The sequence below is a fragment of the Nyctibius grandis genome, chromosome 18 (genome assembly GCF_013368605.1).
Source record: "Nyctibius grandis isolate bNycGra1 chromosome 18, bNycGra1.pri, whole genome shotgun sequence".
NCBI lineage: Eukaryota > Metazoa > Chordata > Aves > Nyctibiiformes > Nyctibiidae > Nyctibius > Nyctibius grandis.
Genome location: NC_090675.1, coordinates 4,872,413 through 4,889,825, shown reverse-complemented (window position 1 = coordinate 4,889,825; position 17,413 = coordinate 4,872,413). Strand labels below are relative to the sequence as shown.

The window sequence follows — 17,413 nt, the reverse complement described above, 5'->3', positions numbered from 1 at the left end:
AATTTCCTCAAGTTGAGTCTGTTTGGTCCAGGCTGGTAACTGGTAAGTGATCTCCCTGCCCTTACCTCCACCTGCAATCTTTCCATCAGATTTTCTCCCCCATCCTGTTGATGGAGGGGAGTGCCAGAGCATCTTGGTGGCACCAGGCCAAGGTCAACCCACCATGGCACTGTGACCAAACCAAGGGGCAGTGCTGGCGTTTGCCACTAACCCTGTTCCCATCCAGCAGCGTGCTCGAGGTTGCCCACAGCCACTGCAATGCAAGTGCAAACACTCCCCCTGCATTAAGCCATACAACACTTCTATTTAGGGCTAAAGACCTTGTTGGCATCTAATTAACACACAGATTTTGCAATTTACTGCACAGCAAGACTGCAACACAACCAGGTACGACACGGCATTAATTCTCATCCCAGCTCTCCAGAAGGCCTAGCCCCACGTGGCATCAGGCAGCACTTGTGAAGGAGAGCAGCTAAAAGCCTGTGGTGCTCCCCAGCCCTCCCCAGCCACCCTGTGCAGCCCTCCTCAAACAGCAGCATCCACAAAGGGCAGTGTTTGAAACACATTTCTTACCATAGTTTTTTATATTTGTTTTTAATGCTTTAATAAGTTTCCTCATGATAAAAGGGCACAGCTGCTCCCATGGGGCCAACAAGACACATTTGGGCAGCTCAAGTTGCCCAACTCAAGTGTAGAAGAAGGTATAAATTAAAGCTAATTTAATGGGGAATCGCAGCAGTGAAGGGCTGCTGCAATTTAATGGTAGTGGTCTGCTTGTTCTGCCTCAACCCACTCCAGCAACACCAGTGACACAGTAACATTAGTAACACCTCACATACTTCGCTTTATTTCTGTGTACTTTGTTTCACCTTTCCTATATTTTATGCAAAGCCCTGCAAGACTTATTTCATCAAGGTAGACTTTACCCCCCCCGAGTTTTGGTAATTACACAACAGATTTGATACAGAATTTCAGCTAATGGAGCCAAAATGGGAGCACGCGGTGTCCCCTGGGACTGTGGATACAGCGCCTGCCTACGAGGGTACCAGTCCTGTGGGCAGAGGGGGCTCAGCTGACAGAAGTGGTTTCCTGTCACATCACCGTGAACTGAAATGCTTATGTTTAAATGCAGAGTGTAAGACAGAGCAGCTCAAGCTCAAGATAAAGACTTTATAATCACTTTATTAAAAAAATATTAGCTTGGATTTTTGCCAAAATAATTTTCACGGTAGAAGTGTCCCACACAGAGAGAAATGACAGCTCTGCCTGATGGCTGAGTGTTCCACAGGAGACGGTTTCCCACACTCCAGTGTGAGGTTTGGTGACTGCCTGCTACAGGTACATACAGCTGTTGCATCCCATCTCCAGCAGCTTACTGTGTCCTAAACACACTCACCACAACTTCTCTGCTAAGAAGGTACCAACAAACAAGGCTCTGTTGCTTGCTTGTTGGGACTCCTTCCCCTGCTAGGCACTACCAAAAAGCCTGGCTAATTTCTAAGGGCCGTTTGGAACAGAGCCACCATAGCCCTGAAGACAGGAGAGCTGGGACTCCCCAAAAAAACAACGGCAGTGGTTTGTGATCAGCCCGTGAAGACAAAAGTACTTGATGAGCACTGACCCTGCAGGTAGGTAAGAGGGAGCTTTGTTTCCAGCCTATCTCCATAAACAGGCTAGATTGGCTACTGTCACTATCGATCTGTCCTTCCACAGCAGAGGCAGTGTGGACAGCCTGTGATTTATCTTTCCATGCTGTCTTAAATTTAACAGTACTTTCCCCCTGCAAACAAGTTCTCACTCTTCCAGTTTAACGTGTGCGTCCCTTGGGTGTTCAGTCTTTAGAGTCCGCATGGAAAGCCTGCCACAGCCCAGGGTAAGAGCACACCGCAGCCTCCGGGCCACTGGCCGTGCGTCCAGATTCTGCACAGAACAGCAGCCTGGGCAGACTGCAGCTGGTGGTGGATGACAAGGACAGCTGTGCTGGACTCCAACAGCCAGCATGACTTTTCTTCCACATGAAAAACAGTTTATTAAAAAAACCTTTCCCTTGAGAAATAGTTTGGCTCAGCCCAATGCTGATACCCCAGAGCTGGTGACAGGGAAAGCATCCATAAATCCATGTCCTGTGCTACAGATTTCATCTCGTGCCAGTCTTCCCTGAGGGAGATGCTCTTCGTCATCCTCACACACAGAGGGACTCACCAGCTGTGGGCTGGGCCTTAGACCTTTGGGAGCTCATCACAAACCAGTCAGAGCACTCCCCGCATCTCCACTCTCCTTGGGGAACGTACATCCTTCCCGCAGCCAGGCTGGATCGTTTCAACGATGCAGAGATGACAACACACCCAGGCACTGCCATGGCTGTCTCTGCTCACAGTCACTTCTTCCTTGGCTTCTCAGAATGAGTCTTCCTTTCCAAGAAGCTTGTCACCAAGCCCCCCGTCTTCTTAGCACAGTGCTGAGGCCCAGCAGTATCACTAGGTGAAAGACTTAACCATGCTCACCATATGATCAACTCCACACGCAACATCCACCACCTCACCGGGTACAGTCACCTGGATGAGACACACAAGAGTGGGTTATTTCTCATTTCCTATTTCTCATCCTCCTCCTGCTTAACATGCCAGCTGGTTTCACATGGACTTGTACCTATGAAAGTGTCATCTTGAAAACCCAGAGAAAGCAAGATTCAGCACCAGACATGAAATATTCCATTTCTCCCTTCACAGAAGCATGGAAACTTCTGGAAGGACAGAAAGAGAGGTCTCACTAGCAGACAGTGAGGAGACTGTAGCCTCAGCCCATCTGTGCAGCACTAGAAACAGCATGACAGAGCAAAGACTAATCCACACAGCAGGAAGAGGATCTGCCCAAGCACCACAAGGATTTGCCCCTTCTCTCATCAGCAAGGACTGGAACAAGGCAAAAGCTCAACTCAGTCTAAGGCAGTTTTTGCTTTGATGCTAAGCAGACCCCGCTCACTCACGAGTGTAGTTACAGCTCTTCCACTTAAAGTTGACTTCAGACTCAAGGGAAGCAGAGCCTACAGACACCAGTTTTTCCTTAGAGCTGAGGGAGAGGGAGATGGCTAGTTCTAGGGCAGGAGGTTACAGACAAGTACCCTGGTAACTGCCCTTGTTCTGGTACGTTGCTGTAGTACTGTCAGACAGGAGCTGGCTGTTTGAGGGAGCACAACCCTCTGTGTCCACACTTAGGGAAACCTGGACGTGCCATGCTCAGTGAATTCCGAGACGCCCCTCGGCCACAGCAGTATGATTTTAGGCAAATGCTCCAGAGTTGGTCTTTTTTTTCCTCATTTTTAAAAGGAGGAGAAAGCATACTAAAGAAACACATCCACTGCAAGTTCAGATACACGGAAAGGGACTCCAGGGTGGTCCAACTGATTGCCTTCCTCCTCTCCTACTTGGCCTTCATGGAGACCAGGAACATCTGTTAGGCCGAGTACTCAACTCCAGAGCCAAAGACTCTTCCACACCCACAGAGTCTGGCTTTCAGAGCAGTCTGAGAAAAGGGATCGGGACTGGAAGTGTTGCAAAACAGCCATGAAAACAGTTCAGTGGCAAAGGATCTCCTACTGTAACTACACAGGCAGTCCAATCACCCACCACCACAGTTGCTTGACTCGGAAGAGAAACAGGGGAAAGCAGCCCACTGCTACGTGGACCTGCTGCCACTATAGTCTCACCACCATGACCAATATTGGTGGTTTTCTTTGCAGCACGTACAAAAATGAAGTGCAGTTTCGAAGGGGAGGGAAGAGGCAGTAAAGGGTAGCAGGTAGAAGACTGTGGACAGGAGCAAGGTAAGAACTGTTCAGAAGTGATGGCACAGCACCAGATTTTGCTTTGGGATCTGAAATCTAAACTGAAACAGCAGAGCCAGAAGACTCAAAAAAGTTTACTGAATACCTCCATCCCTAAGCAGGCTAGGCCAGGATCTCTGGAAAACAAAGCAGTTCTACAGTCATCTTAGCTTCCACTTCTTTCAAAATTACTCAACAAAACTATGCAGCATATGATGTTTCTTGCCCTCAGGAAACAAAGACCAGCCAAAGAATATACTCTTGGCCTTCATACTACCATCCTTACCCTCCATGGGAAATACTGGTCTTCCATTCTTCCAGTTCCCAGGCACCCTCTTAGATTCTTGCCCCATACAAACAGTTCTCCTCGGTCTATACAGGGGGGAAAAAAAGAACAAAAAGAATAAAAAAATAGGGCAGAGACACTAAAAAGGAAGAATTCTATTTGTGATGCTGGCAAATGTGGCTACAGTGCTTCTGGAAGTAAAAAGGGTTATACAGGCAGCACGAAAGCCATCGAGTTTAGTTCCAAGTACAATAAATGTACTTGTGCTTGGGGAAAATGATGCCTAATGAGCAGGACAAGCAGCAAGTTCTGGACACAAGTCTTTGCTTCCCCCTCTTACAGTTCTTGCTTTGGAATTTTATTGGAAGAAAGAGTGCAGAGGAAAAGATTCCACGGAATCATTTGTGGTGAAGCGAATCATTTGTTCTGGAAGTTAGACAATTAGAGCTGACCCACATGAGCTACCAGCACAGCAAATGGGGTAAGCAAGGCAGTGAAATCTGTCCCAGGCCATCACTTGGGGACCGGTTATTCAGCTGCCTGACAGAAGTGACCTTCTAATGACAACTGGGGAAAAGAAAACACTTGTGTTCAACAGAGTTGGAGAGTTTTAAGCTCCTCAGCAAAACACGTAGATCTCAGAAGTGTTCGGATCAGTCCCAATGATCTAGCACAATTTAATCAGAACGCAGTTTCCAACAGTTCCTGAATACCAGGGGAAGACCAGTTACAAGCACCCTGTAACCTGACTGGCAGTGTCATGCATACCACTCCCCCAAGCAGGACAACGCACATCTGCATCTGGCACTTTTCATGAGCACACCATTACTTTCCCTACCAAGCACATGGGTTTTCTGCGCTGCTGCCCTCTGCTGCCCATTTTTAAGTGACCTTCAAATTCAAACTGCCTTTAAAGGCTGGTATCAAGTACATACCCAAGTATCGTACCCTTGGCATGTTAAATGTGTAGGTCCTTCCACCTCAGATTGTTAACTGAATTGGTCAGAAGAGCCAAGAAACCCCTGACATCTACCTCTGACTTAAGACTCTCAGTTTTACTTTGTCCATTTATCACACGAATTACTGCTGCCCCTAAAGTGCAACTGACTGACCTTCTGTACAAGGAAATGAAAAAACCTTCCCAGGTTTCCTGTTTGAGAGAAATTTTTTGTTTGCTTTAGAAGAATAACGCTTTAATTAAAGCATAAGCTAGTTCTAAAAATGACAGGTATGTAACAGCCATATGTTCACATTATAATAAGCTCTACCTGTGTTAGAAACCATGCTGACACCTGTACATGTGTGCCCGCCCCTCCTGTTGCATTCCAGGGTGCTTTAAGTTTAAAGAAAGACGGTTGGGTTTTTTTCCACTTTTAACTGCCAGTAATAGGGCAACGCGACTTTTCCATGACAGTAGGATTAGAAACTTACTTGTAAGTGCCGCAAAATGGCCGAGTCCACAGCGAACGTGAGCAACACGGATGTCCGGATTGAAGTCTGACCAGCCAAAAAGACTGGGTGGGATCATCTCTGGCACTGCTGTCTCTATTAGGTTTGGTCCTTTCCCAAGAATTCCATATCCCCAGACAAAAACATTTCCTTCTTCTGCATTACAATAAGAACACATTCTGTAAGAAAGTCTGTGCTTGTGAAATTCATGCCGGGACCAAGAGTTAATCAGATCCAAAGGGGTATTTTCCTTTCTCCCAGAGCAGTCTAGCACATTTTGATTATTTAAAATTAGCAAACAATGCATTCCCATCCAAATGCCTTAATTTTTTCCTAAGCTGTGCAAGCAGATCAAGCTTCACAGGCAAAACTTTCATGGGGAAATAATGCCAACAGAGTGTGGGCTGGATAAAATACTTCAGCTCACTGACTGATGGGACAGAGGCTGAGCATTTTATCACCGCTTTTTCCTTTGAGGCCTGGCCAAACCTTGGCAGGCTAGTCGCTCTGCCTGGCACTCTGCCTTAAGCTGGGTGCCTGGGAAAGGCAGCAGTTGGACAGCGTAAGACAGAGCAAGCTGCTATTTCTGCTAGCTCTGCTCCCTTCACGCTAGAAGCTCAAATGTCTTGTCATCACAACAACTGCATCATATATATGAACATCTTCCTTGAGATGATCCTTCATGAAAGTACAATCCTCTCCCTCATTCCTTTACTCAGTGAGTTTGAAGCTGTGCTCCCCTGGCCATTGGCAATCCAAAGAAGCAGTCACTAAGAAGCCTGCTGCAGAGCTTCCCTGTTCTCAGAACTCTCTACTTTCCATCCTGGTTTACAGAGACTTATTTACATGTCAGATTTATGTTGAGTCCAAAGGGCTCTTCCTTCTCTCTTACTTCCTCCTTATATCCACCTTCATTATAGGCCACAGATGGCCCATGTGATCAGCAAACAAGGGATCAGAACAGCAAGCAGCGACCACACTCTTGTTCTAGTTTGTATAAGTGCTCACAAGAGCACATACTGGAAGCAATGCTCTGTGGCTAGTGAAAATAACTCCCCTAGTACATTCTTCAATCACACGTTTCTCAGTCTCCCAGCTTTCCTCATAACAGACCATACTTTCCTGTTTCCAGTGAATAAGATGGTTGCTCCATGGTGTTACAATCCACCTGCTGCATGGCTTTGCACTAACTCACCTGTTAGCACGATATTGCCAGTCCCTCCACACGCAGCCTCCTTTATCTTCCCAATCTTGAATGGCAAATGTCTGGGAACATTCACCTGTACAAGGTTGCAAGAGAGTCGTTAGAGACAAGGTAATAAACTGCAAACTAGACATATAGCTTTAACTTGTCCTCTAGTTCTGGTCAGAGCTTACATACACTGAATTCCTGACACAGACAACCTTCATTGCCTGAATAACAGAATGAATGCAAGTCCCAAGATTAAAAAAAAAAAGACATGAAATTCATTAAGGCTGAGAGTGCAAAGTAAGTTGGAAAAGTTACCCACTGTAAAGCTTATATGCAAGGCAACAAAGCTGGGAATGCTTTGGGTGTGCTTACATTCCTGGCTCTGTAAGTCAGAGACAATGGGAAAGTCAACAGGTGAGCACATTTGCAAGTTTTCACAATGGGCAAGATCACTAAGCTTTGGTCTGTGGTGGCATTTTTGAACATACTAAGGAAAAAACACTTAAAGGAAATCACTCTTACTTGGTCCAGTTCAATACAACACAAGCCTACATGGCTTTACACATATAAACAGTGACCTCGGATTTCACAGGTAACATCCAGCTCCGCTATTCCACAATTTGGACTTTTATCGATATTGTACCTAAACCTCCTGCTTTGACAAACATGCCATTCAGCCATTTCAGACCCCTCCGACCTCCATCGAGCACCCAGGCAGGAAACTACTACACTACTTAACCTGGTCGTTGTCTTCAGGACTTAATGGGTCTCAGTGACTAGCCCAGGAGAGGCATGGGAAACAAAGGTTTTGTTGCCATACCAAGGCAATTATCTGCTCTTAGCCTTCTGCCAAGAGCAGCTTGAGTATTAATTCCCTGACTCAATTTCCTACACTAACTGTAAGGGGAGACAATCTGCCTAATTACCTCAGTAGTACAACGCTTAGTGTCAAGCCAGCACTATATTTTTGCCCCACATAAGTTTGCTCCAAAACCCCTTTTTTCTGTGAGACAATGGGATTTGTTTAGGACTCATCTATAAACTTATTAAGGTTGTTCGTGAAAAATTCACCATCATATGGGTTGATTGGAAGGGACTTCCAAGAGTCATCTGGACCAACACCATGCTCAAAGCAGGACCACTCGAAATTCTGTATTAGCCAGCCAGAAGAATAATTCCTGTCCTGAAACCTGCACAAGCACTCGAGCTGGATCTCAATTTGGTGCAAAGTCCTCGGGATGGGGAAAGGAGAGAACAGGGTGTACTCTTCCTTTATAACAGACTAACAAACTGGGGTGAGGTGACACAAGCCTTTGCCTATCAATAGCTGGGAAACATACTGCCCTAAAGCAATACAAACATTTCAGACAGATTGGGCTTACAAGAATAGGTAAAACCAGCCTGCTAGTGGTGTTAGTGTATATTGAATCACACTGCTGTCAGAAGAACCCTGAGCAGGGAGAAGTGTGTAATTTTTAACTCTGTGCTCAGCAGCTGAACTGACACATGTTAAAACACACCCCCGGGCCAACTGACCTGGGTGGTTTCTGTGACAGATGCCAACTGCAAGTATTCTGAATTTCCCCAACCAAAGACATCTCCTTCATCTGAAACAGCCAGACAACAGTCCCCATAGGAAGAGACCTGGATAATGTTTACTCCAGCAATGTCACCACGTAGCTTAGTAGGAACACTGGTGATGTTGTAGTGTCCAAGACCTGAAAGGAAAAAAGTAGAGAGATGATGAAGAATTTTTTTTCCAGACGTTCTTTTAACGCCTACATGGGACCATTTTGTCATGTTATAACCCAATCAACCTCCCTCCAAAATAAATCTTTCTGCCCATATCTCTCAACTACCAGCTTCAATGGACACAAACACCAGTTCTACTAGCCAAAGCTACCTCTCTAGAGTACAAAACAACTATACAATCACACCTGGAAAAGAGTCTAGGCCCTCGTCTCTCCTGTCTGCACGGATCAAAGTAATCAAGCTGGGCAGATATCACGACAGAGGTGAAGTTTAACAAACCAGCTGCATCCTGTCTTCTGCAAGGAGAGCCATGAGTGCCAGCATACTGCAACCGGTTTAGACACCATGGCAAAAGAGGCTGGGAAGCGAACACATTACATGACAAACAGCTGCCTGGACAAGAGCCCAGAATGTAGATGACAAACAAGTCGGGCTACAATATGCCTCCACAAGAGAACCATGGGCAGAACCCAGCTTCAGGAGCAGCAGGACTAACCAGTAGGAAGGACTGGAAGTCCTCTGACAGCAGGGGCCACCAGAAAAAGGGCCTGGTCAAAGATCCCATGCTAAGACAGCAGTAGCTGCCAAAGGTCTCTGTCAGTTCAAAAGGAGCAAGAAGCAGAACACAAAGGAGAATTGGTAAGGCAAAGCCTGCACAGAACTGGGGAGCTAACCTTCCCATGCCACTTCCACATCCCTTCATCAGCTTCAAACAGTAGACACATTGTCCTCAAACTGCATGTTTGGATTGCCAGCATGGCATCCTAAAGCTCCTCTAAAAATGAACTGGTTTGTCTCAGTTTGGTTACACAAGAGTATTGAGAACATCTGCACACAGCTGGAAACATACCAGCCCCTTTCTGTCTGCACATGCACAACAAATATACATCACAAGCTCTGAAGTAGGACAGCTTGCTATATTCATCAACTCACCGCAACACAAGCTGAGCTGAGCTCCTACCTGTTTGTCCATCAGCTCCCCATCCACATGCGTAGACCGCACCTTTCTTGGTTCTAAACAGACTGTGGTCCTGCCCACACACAACCTGCACACAAACAAAAAGCCAGAGCTGGTCAGGAAAGGCTACATGTTCAGAATCGATTTAATGAAGCATTACTGGCAGACAAATTGAGGAATGAACCTCTACAACGCCCATCCACTCCGATTTTGACCTCTCTCTCCAGATCAAATGGCTCTACAGGCAGCAAAGGCTAAGAACAGCACGATACAGCACAGAACACAGCAGAATTTTCTTTGTGGAAGGTGATGCTGCAGTTGATTTGTTCTGAGATCCAGAACAAGGCCTAGTTAACAGAAAGCTCAATTCAGCAGTACAACACAACAAAACAGCACAGAGTAAATAAGAGATCTCCCTTCACAGAGTGCTACCACATGGCTCTCAATGCCAGCCACAAACTGCCATTGATTCCTTGCCATGTAAACGCTCCAGGAACACATCTGTTCCCAAATTGACATTTATGTTGAACTAGCAATCATGTCTGCCACAGGCTTGGCATGAATTAAAGCCAAGATCTTCAAAAGCAGACATTAAAAATTAGGCAAAGATTAAAGGTTAAGAGATCCACAAGTTAAGAGATCGACTACCAAGAATATTAAGCCCATAACTGCTGTCATCCCTGTACCCCCTGGGATACACTACTAATTAGTGGCATTAAACTAGTCTTCGTGCCACTGATTACCACTCTCTGGGCTCAGCTATTCAGCTAGTTTTCAATCCACCTTCAGAATTTGATTCATAAGGTCCTCTTACCTGGACAACTCTGCTGTCAAACTCCTTCAGCTGATGAATCAAATGGCTTTCACTGGACACCATCAAACAACCACCGAGAAGAGAAAAGGCAACACAGAGGATTTCAGAGGACTGCAACTGAAAAACGTGAAGGTAGACCTGCCTTTACTGAAAGGCACTTTGCTATTACAAGAACAGACATTCTTTCACATGTTCTCTTACATATTCAAAGAGCACAGTTCCACTGTAAAATTACTGTGCAAAGAAGGAAACTAGTTTAGCATTCTTTATTTAAGAAGTTAAGAACTGTCACTTTTTAAAAATAACCTCTCATGGGAATTAGTGGTGGGAGCAGTCCTCAAACACGTTCCCTAGTCTGAAATGAGCACAGACACTAGATAATACTACAGCACCTATGTAAACACAATACTTAACTAGAGATTAACCAGATTTAAATCCCAGAGCACCAACAGTGTAATGTTAACATGCACTTCATTCTTTCACAAAAACAGGAATTCTGAACAATCCAATGACAAATTTCTAGCATCAAGGCAAAAAAACCCTAGCTAAATTATAGCTATTTTCTTAAACTCTACAGGCCAAGTCTTGTGGATCACAGAGAGAGCAATCAGCAAGCTCTCTCCTAGGCCCTGCCAGGGAATTAGTAACTTTCAACATATTCCCACTATCTACTCAAATCATATAGAACATTTTGAGAATATGCTTTACTGTGGCCCACAAAAACCCTGTAAAGCAAAAGCACTGCAGATTCAAAGGCAGTTACAGCCAAGAGATTCGACAAAAGGGTGCCTCTTTCATCATTACATGGCATTTCTAACACCCTCAGAAATAGCACTTCCACTCTGAGAGGCTGAAGGGAGAAAGAGCGACCACTAACACCAATTACCTCAGGCTATGTATGAAGGCTGGGTTTTCTCACTATGCCCTGTGAAAACTGTCACACGCTGATGTCTTTCTGTCTTCTGTGAATGTGGTCAGAAGAGTGCTCGTGCCCAGCCTGGGTTTAAAGCCAGGCTGTTTATATGAAGCCTGCAGCATAAAAGCCTGCTCTCAGACTCCTTCATCTGAAAAGGTAACCTTATGCTACCAGATTTTTCCCAACTCCAGACTTTTCTGTAGGGTTGTTTTCATGCAATTATGTTTTTAACTTTAAGGAAGTCCAGGATCTTTGGATTCTCACCTGTAAGTTTCATCTTCAACAACTTTACGGCCACACTGTCCATAAGCATTGTTCCCCATGGTGAAAACTGAAAAACAATGATAAAATGCATCAGTTTTATTAGTGTCCAATCCCCTGAAAGCCTCTTTTCAAGTACACAAAATATTTTCATGCGGTCCTCAGTATGAAAGGTGGAACATAGTACTGTAAAAACTGGCATAAGCTTTCTTCAAACCAAGTCCACTTAAATGCAAGTGACTGAACCCGTTTTTGTCAACAATATCCCAGCGATACTGTGGCAGGCACAGCAGCGGTACCTGGAGCCCACTGGCTGTTTTTCATTAATTGCCCAGCTCATCCTGCTGTTGCCAAGGAGACTCAGAAATAGATCAGCCCTCCCACAGGAGTGTTAAATCAACCAACCAACCAGCTCACCCACTGATAAGCAGCACTGGATCGCTCAGCACAACACTGAAGCACTGCACCAGAGAATTCCCAGAGACGTGGAGAGCCAATTCACACACAGGAACTTCTGAATAAAGGCCTATTAATTAATCACTTTTATAAATGAAGCACTCTGGGGCTTCAAGGGGAAAGTAACACAGGAATATTGGCATAGCCATCCAAAATGGAATTCAAAAACACATCTAACTGAACAAGACAAACAGGCTACACTTAAACGAGGCCTGGGGTTAGATAAACAAACCATATTTTGCAACACTTGTAGTGAAAAAGCTTCCAACACATTTACAGCTTGAGCCAAGCAGAGCTCAATGCACGGTTATCAGCTCAGGGCTCTGCCTCCAGGGAGCAATCCCAAAAAGGCCTACAGCTACCTGCATCACATTTGCAGTGCAGACAGCCCATCTGGGGTCTAGCTCTAAAGGACAGAAGACAATCTGTTCCAGAGATTTTAACAAAAGCATAGTCAGGCGTCCCTTGTCACCAGCACAAGCGATACTATACCTCCTTCGCTGTCTGTCAGGATCAGGGAATGAGCTCTCCCACAGGACACTTGCAAGACTCGAGTCTGCTGCGGCTTCTCCAGTGGTAATGGAATTGGAGATGGTTCCAAGACATATTCATAGCCCTTAGCTTAAGGAAGAGAGAAATTTAAAAAGTCAGTAGCTTCCACAAAGCAAACTCATCATATATTTGCCCATCCTGTTGTACATACACACACTGACTCCTATTTTGTCACAAAAGCAGATATATTTTAGAAAGCCAAGATACTAACCAAAGCAAAAGCGTGACTGGGATTCATCATGGGGAGGAAGAAGTTAAAAGCCATGGGGATGGTTGAAGCCAGTAATCACTGCCTAATCAAAAATCCACCATACCTACAAGCTGAATGATATTATGGCTTCAGGTGGCCAGAACTGACAAACGTAGGCTTCCAGCCATATGTTCAACCACTTTGGTGAATAAGGCTGGATTACCAGAGAGCTTAACACCAAGCACAAACTAAGTACACCGTGCAACTGGGGATACTGCAAACAAGGTACAACAGCAGCAATCACAAAAAGAGCACAAAAGGTGAACAAAAAAATCTTAGGGCTTCATATTTGAAGAACAGTAGATTAAAGGCTCTTTCAGAAAAAAGGAATGCAAGAAACATTAGCTAGCCTGGCTCCATAGGGGATGAAAGATCTGATGTTTACCAAAAAAAAAATGATGGGCTGTACTAAAAAAAAAGGAAGATTTAGTAACTTGAAGAATATGTAATCACTTACGGTCAACTGGGGAAAAAAAAAAGGTAAAAAAAAGAAAGAACAGCAAAACATAATCAGTATTAGGGAAAAGTTTAAGGGGAGATAAAACGCTTTGATATCAAAGAAAGCCACTGTAACAAGTGAAATCAAATCCCAGAGGACCCAAAGCAGCATTCTGCTTACATATAGCACTGCTTTAACTAGTTCTCACTACCTTCGATTAAAAAAACCCAGAAAATCTACACAGACCCTTTTACAGTAAGACACTACTTGATGCGAGGACAGGCATCACAACTGGCTGCTTGCAAATGGTGGGAGCCTGCCATGCAATATAGCAGGAACTGAAAGACAGTGAAGTTTGTATCTGTCTAAAGAGATGTGGAAGTCACGAAGCAAAAAAACCTTTTCCTCTCTCTGTTCCTTCCAGCAGAGCCACACAGCTACCCATGTTAAGTAATTCAGTATCATCACTGATAATACCTGGAGGATTTTAGAGAAAAGAGACAACAAGGTGGCTAATGCAGGGGAGGTTAGAGTATGAAATACAACCATCCAGAAAGTCAGAAGCTCAGAAGTTCCCCTGGAAAAGAAGCACCTACAGGGACACAGCGTTAGAACTAGCAGGTACCCAAGAGCGCTTGCAAAGCAGAGTAATGAGCCGCACTCCGACAGGAAGCTTGTCTGTGGGAAGTTAAATACAGAGCAGCAGCAACCCCACTGATCCCCACCACACGTTCAACAGATCCCACCAGACACTGAACGCTCCCTTACTTAGAAGGGCTTGAACTGCACAACTATTTAACCTATTTCTGGATTCTCTGGCAAAAATAATCTGCAGGTCAAATGAAAACCAAGAAAATTACAAGACGCTCCTGAGACATGAGCGTGTACAGAACTAAGACAGAGTAAGGGCTGAAACCTTTAAAAGCAGAAGTGAGTGGAGGCTGCTTCTGCAGTCCCTTCACTTGGCAGCTGCTGTTTAAGCACACACGCTTGCTGCGTGCACACACCCTTGGAAATCCATACAGTGCGCTAGCAGCCACGCACACCAGCAGCACCACTGTAAGCTTCAGCATTCTGCACAGCAGCTGCAATTGTCTATTGCTTCTCCACAAAGTTTAATCTTTTGCCCATAGAAGACTCACCATACCTTGGTGGCTTATGCTCTTCTACATTATAAAGAGAAAAACTGCTTTTAACATGGTTTTCCCCAATTGTTTATGGAGGAATTGTTTCAAAGAGTTAGAGACAGCCATTCTATAAGTGAAGTAAGTTTGTGTTTTTCATATGTCTTAGGTGGAAGGTGGCAATGTCCTGCACAGAAATCATCATCTTAAACGCATTTGAGAGCCTGGTAAAGGACAGAATGACTGAATAATATGGTTTTCCTTCAAAATGCAATTTGGTATTAAAATAGAAAAAACCCTACAGCTTCACACAAAATTCCACTGACTGTTTAAAAAGATCTCTGAGGGAAAGGAAACTAATCTACAGATGCAAAGGCAACAGAAGTGAGCAAACCATCTTGACAAAATCGTTTTATTAACTAGTCAGCTACATTGTCTACTATCAAACTACAGAGATTCAAAGCAACACCTTAACCAACACACACACACTTCTGCAGAATAGATTTTAGTTACATCCAGGCAAGGATGTAAGTGCAGTGCACAGAACGGATGCATACCTCGACCAATTACAAAGCACACAAAACCACAGCTAAGTTCCAAAAAAAGACCTCTCTAAAAAAAAAAAAACAAACCACAGCCCCACGCTCTGCATCAAAGCCTCCCAGACATTTTTCATGCCTTCTAACACAAAGTTTCCCACATCACATGTACCCTGTAGTGCCGCCCTGTAAGTCTTTAAAACACCTCAACCCTTACCTCGATCTCTTCTGCTCCTCTGGAACCCAAGCTGGGAATCCTTGTTCAGCCCCATGCCCCACACTTTGGTGATGTCCGTGGTATTAGAGGACAGCAGCGTGAACCCATAACCGCAGGCAGCAGAGGATATCTTTGAAGACAAACAAAAGCACACCATTCAGTATAAACTACGGCTTAGGAAACCAAGTTTCACCCCAAGCTATTTGTTCATCAGCATTCATCCTTCATTAAGCTATATCCAAATATGGCCCAAACTCACGGTACATATTGTCTTGGCAAAAATGATCAGAAACATCCTTCAGCAATAAGCACAATGGTGTAAACTCAAGTCCAGCTTTACTGCCTCAGAGTTTTGTTTTCGCGTGCATACGTTTTCAGTTTTGCATTACTTTGGACCCATTCAAACACAACAGAAAGACCTATTTGCCGAACTGCAGCAGCAGTAGATAGAAAAAAAACAACAAACACAAAGAGATATAAAGAGAATAACATTATCCTGCTTTACTCCTTTTGCCAAAAAAAATCCAGTATAAAAGCTCTTACCTTCTTTGAACTGGGCAGCATAGCATGTTTGAAACATGCAAACAGAAGAGTAACAAGATTTTCAACACAAGCTTCCAATTTCGGCAAGGTGAAAGCAGCCATGAAAGCCACTGAAAACAAGACCCTATTTCTCTGACAAAAGTTGTTCACACCCTTGCTCTCTTATGCCTCTAACAAGACAATATATATACGCACCTATTTGCCAAATTGCATGCTGCTGTAGTTATACCAAAAATCACGCAATCACAGACTGGCTGAGGTTGGAAGGGACCTCTGGAGATCATCTCATCCCACCCCCTGCCAAAGCAGGTTCTCCCAGAGCACGTTGCACAGGGTCGTGTCCAGGCAGGTTTTGAATATCTCCAGAGAACGAGACTCCTCACCCTCCCTGGGCAGCCTGTGCCAGTGCTCTGGCACCCTCAAAGAAATTTTTCCTCGTATTGAGATGGAACTTCCCATGTTTCATTTTGTGCCCGTTACCCCTTGCCCTGTCACTGGGCACCACTGAGAAGAGTCTGGCCCCATCCCCTTGACGCTCCCCCTAAGGTATTTGTAAGTGTTGATAAGATCCCCCCTCAGCCTTCTCTCCTCCAGGCATCACCCCGATGCCTACCGCTGTATCAATACAAAAAATGAACGACGATGAAGTGTTTAAATCAGATTACTCAGCGCCCTTCAAAGCAGAGAGAAGAAACTCGCCAAGACGACCCGGCCCGCCAGAGGAGCTGTGCCGGGCGAGGAGCAGCAACGCTAGCGCTACCCTGTCGCCACAAAACGGAGCCGCCACCCGCGGGCCCACCTTCTCCTCCGTTTCCAGCCGGTAGGGCGTGGGTTGGATTCGCCGCGGCTTCTTCCAGCCCACGTCCGGCTTCACGAAGCTGGGGATGCCCAGGGCGCCCGAGTAGCAGAAACCCCACACGAAGACGCGGTCCTTCCGCTTGGCCGCCTTCCCCACGTACTGGAAGACCGGGGCGGCCTCCTCGGCCTCCCTCAGCTGGCGGGCGCTCCGCGGGCCCGCCGCCTTGGCCAGGCCCCTGCGCAGGGCCGCCGGCGGCCGCCGCACTCCCCTCAGCGCCCCCCACATCGCCCCCGCGCCCCTCAGGCCGCCGCCGCCGCCATCTTGCCGACCTCTGCCCTGCGACACCGCTCACCACCCCTGCGCGCATGCGCACGGCCGCCGCGCCGGGTCACGGGCGGCGCGAGGCGCGGGCCAGCGCGGGCGTGCGGCGCTCTTCTCTTAAAGGGGCTATGCCTCCTCCACAGAGGGTGGGTCCCACCCACCCAGACACAAACCTAGATCTAAGCCTAGACCCAGACCCAAACCTACACCCAAACCCACGCCCAAATCCAGACCCTAACCTGGACCCAGACCCAAACCAAGACCAAAACCCAATCCCAGACCCAAACCTACACCTAGACCCAGACCCAGACTCCATCCCAAACCCAGACCCAAACCCAAATCCAAACCCAGACCCAAACCCTGACCCAGACCCGAACCCACCTGGCATGGCGGTGGCAGGGCTGGCTGTGGTGGCACCCAAACGCAGCCCTCGCACCATGCTCCCTGTTGCAAAGCAGCCCTGTCCCAGAGACACTGGCCATGCTGTGGTGGCCGCCAGCCTCCCGACATGGTGGTCCTCCATGAGGCAGCAGGAGGGACCAGTGTCCACAGCCCTGGGAAGCCACTTGCCCCTCATGCCCTGGCAACCCCACAGGCCCTGGGCTGCCCGCCCCGTGCCCCTCACACCCAGCTGCCATTTGGGGCAGCCACCTTGCCTCATGGCTCCTACCCCACCCCAGCAAACACCATATTCCCACATCCCAGCCCTTGCTTCCCACCAG

At 46.3% G+C, this 17,413-nt stretch overlaps 1 protein-coding gene across 1 annotated transcript; it reads right to left on the bottom strand.

Moving 5' to 3' along the window:
* Positions 1 to 824: 824 nt before the first annotated feature.
* Positions 825 to 16,655, bottom strand: RCC1L (RCC1 like). The gene is made up of 11 exons (XM_068415562.1): positions 16,371 to 16,655; positions 15,029 to 15,158; positions 12,400 to 12,528; positions 11,455 to 11,521; positions 10,275 to 10,326; positions 9,464 to 9,548; positions 8,287 to 8,468; positions 6,754 to 6,838; positions 5,541 to 5,714; positions 4,110 to 4,195; positions 825 to 2,555 (listed from the first exon to the last, which is right to left on the bottom strand). Exons 1-11 carry the CDS (start codon positions 16,653 to 16,655, stop codon positions 2,478 to 2,480), a joined length of 1,353 nt encoding a protein of 450 aa, XP_068271663.1. The 3' UTR covers positions 825 to 2,477.
* Between the last annotated feature and the right edge of the window lie 758 nt (positions 16,656 to 17,413).

Excerpts from the sequence above, each read along its gene's own strand:
- RCC1L (XM_068415562.1), bottom strand. The coding sequence starts at position 16,655 with ATGTGGGGGGCGCTGAGGGGAGTGCGGCGGCCGCCGGCGGCCCTGCGC. Across the intron at positions 6,839-8,286 it reads CTGTCACAGAAACCACCCAG|GTGAATGTTCCCAGACATTT; the intron begins GTCAGTTGGCCC and ends AACCTTGTACAG. Across the intron at positions 4,196-5,540 it reads CCATTTTGCGGCACTTACAA|ACCGAGGAGAACTGTTTGTA; the intron begins GTAAGTTTCTAA and ends CCCCCTGTATAG.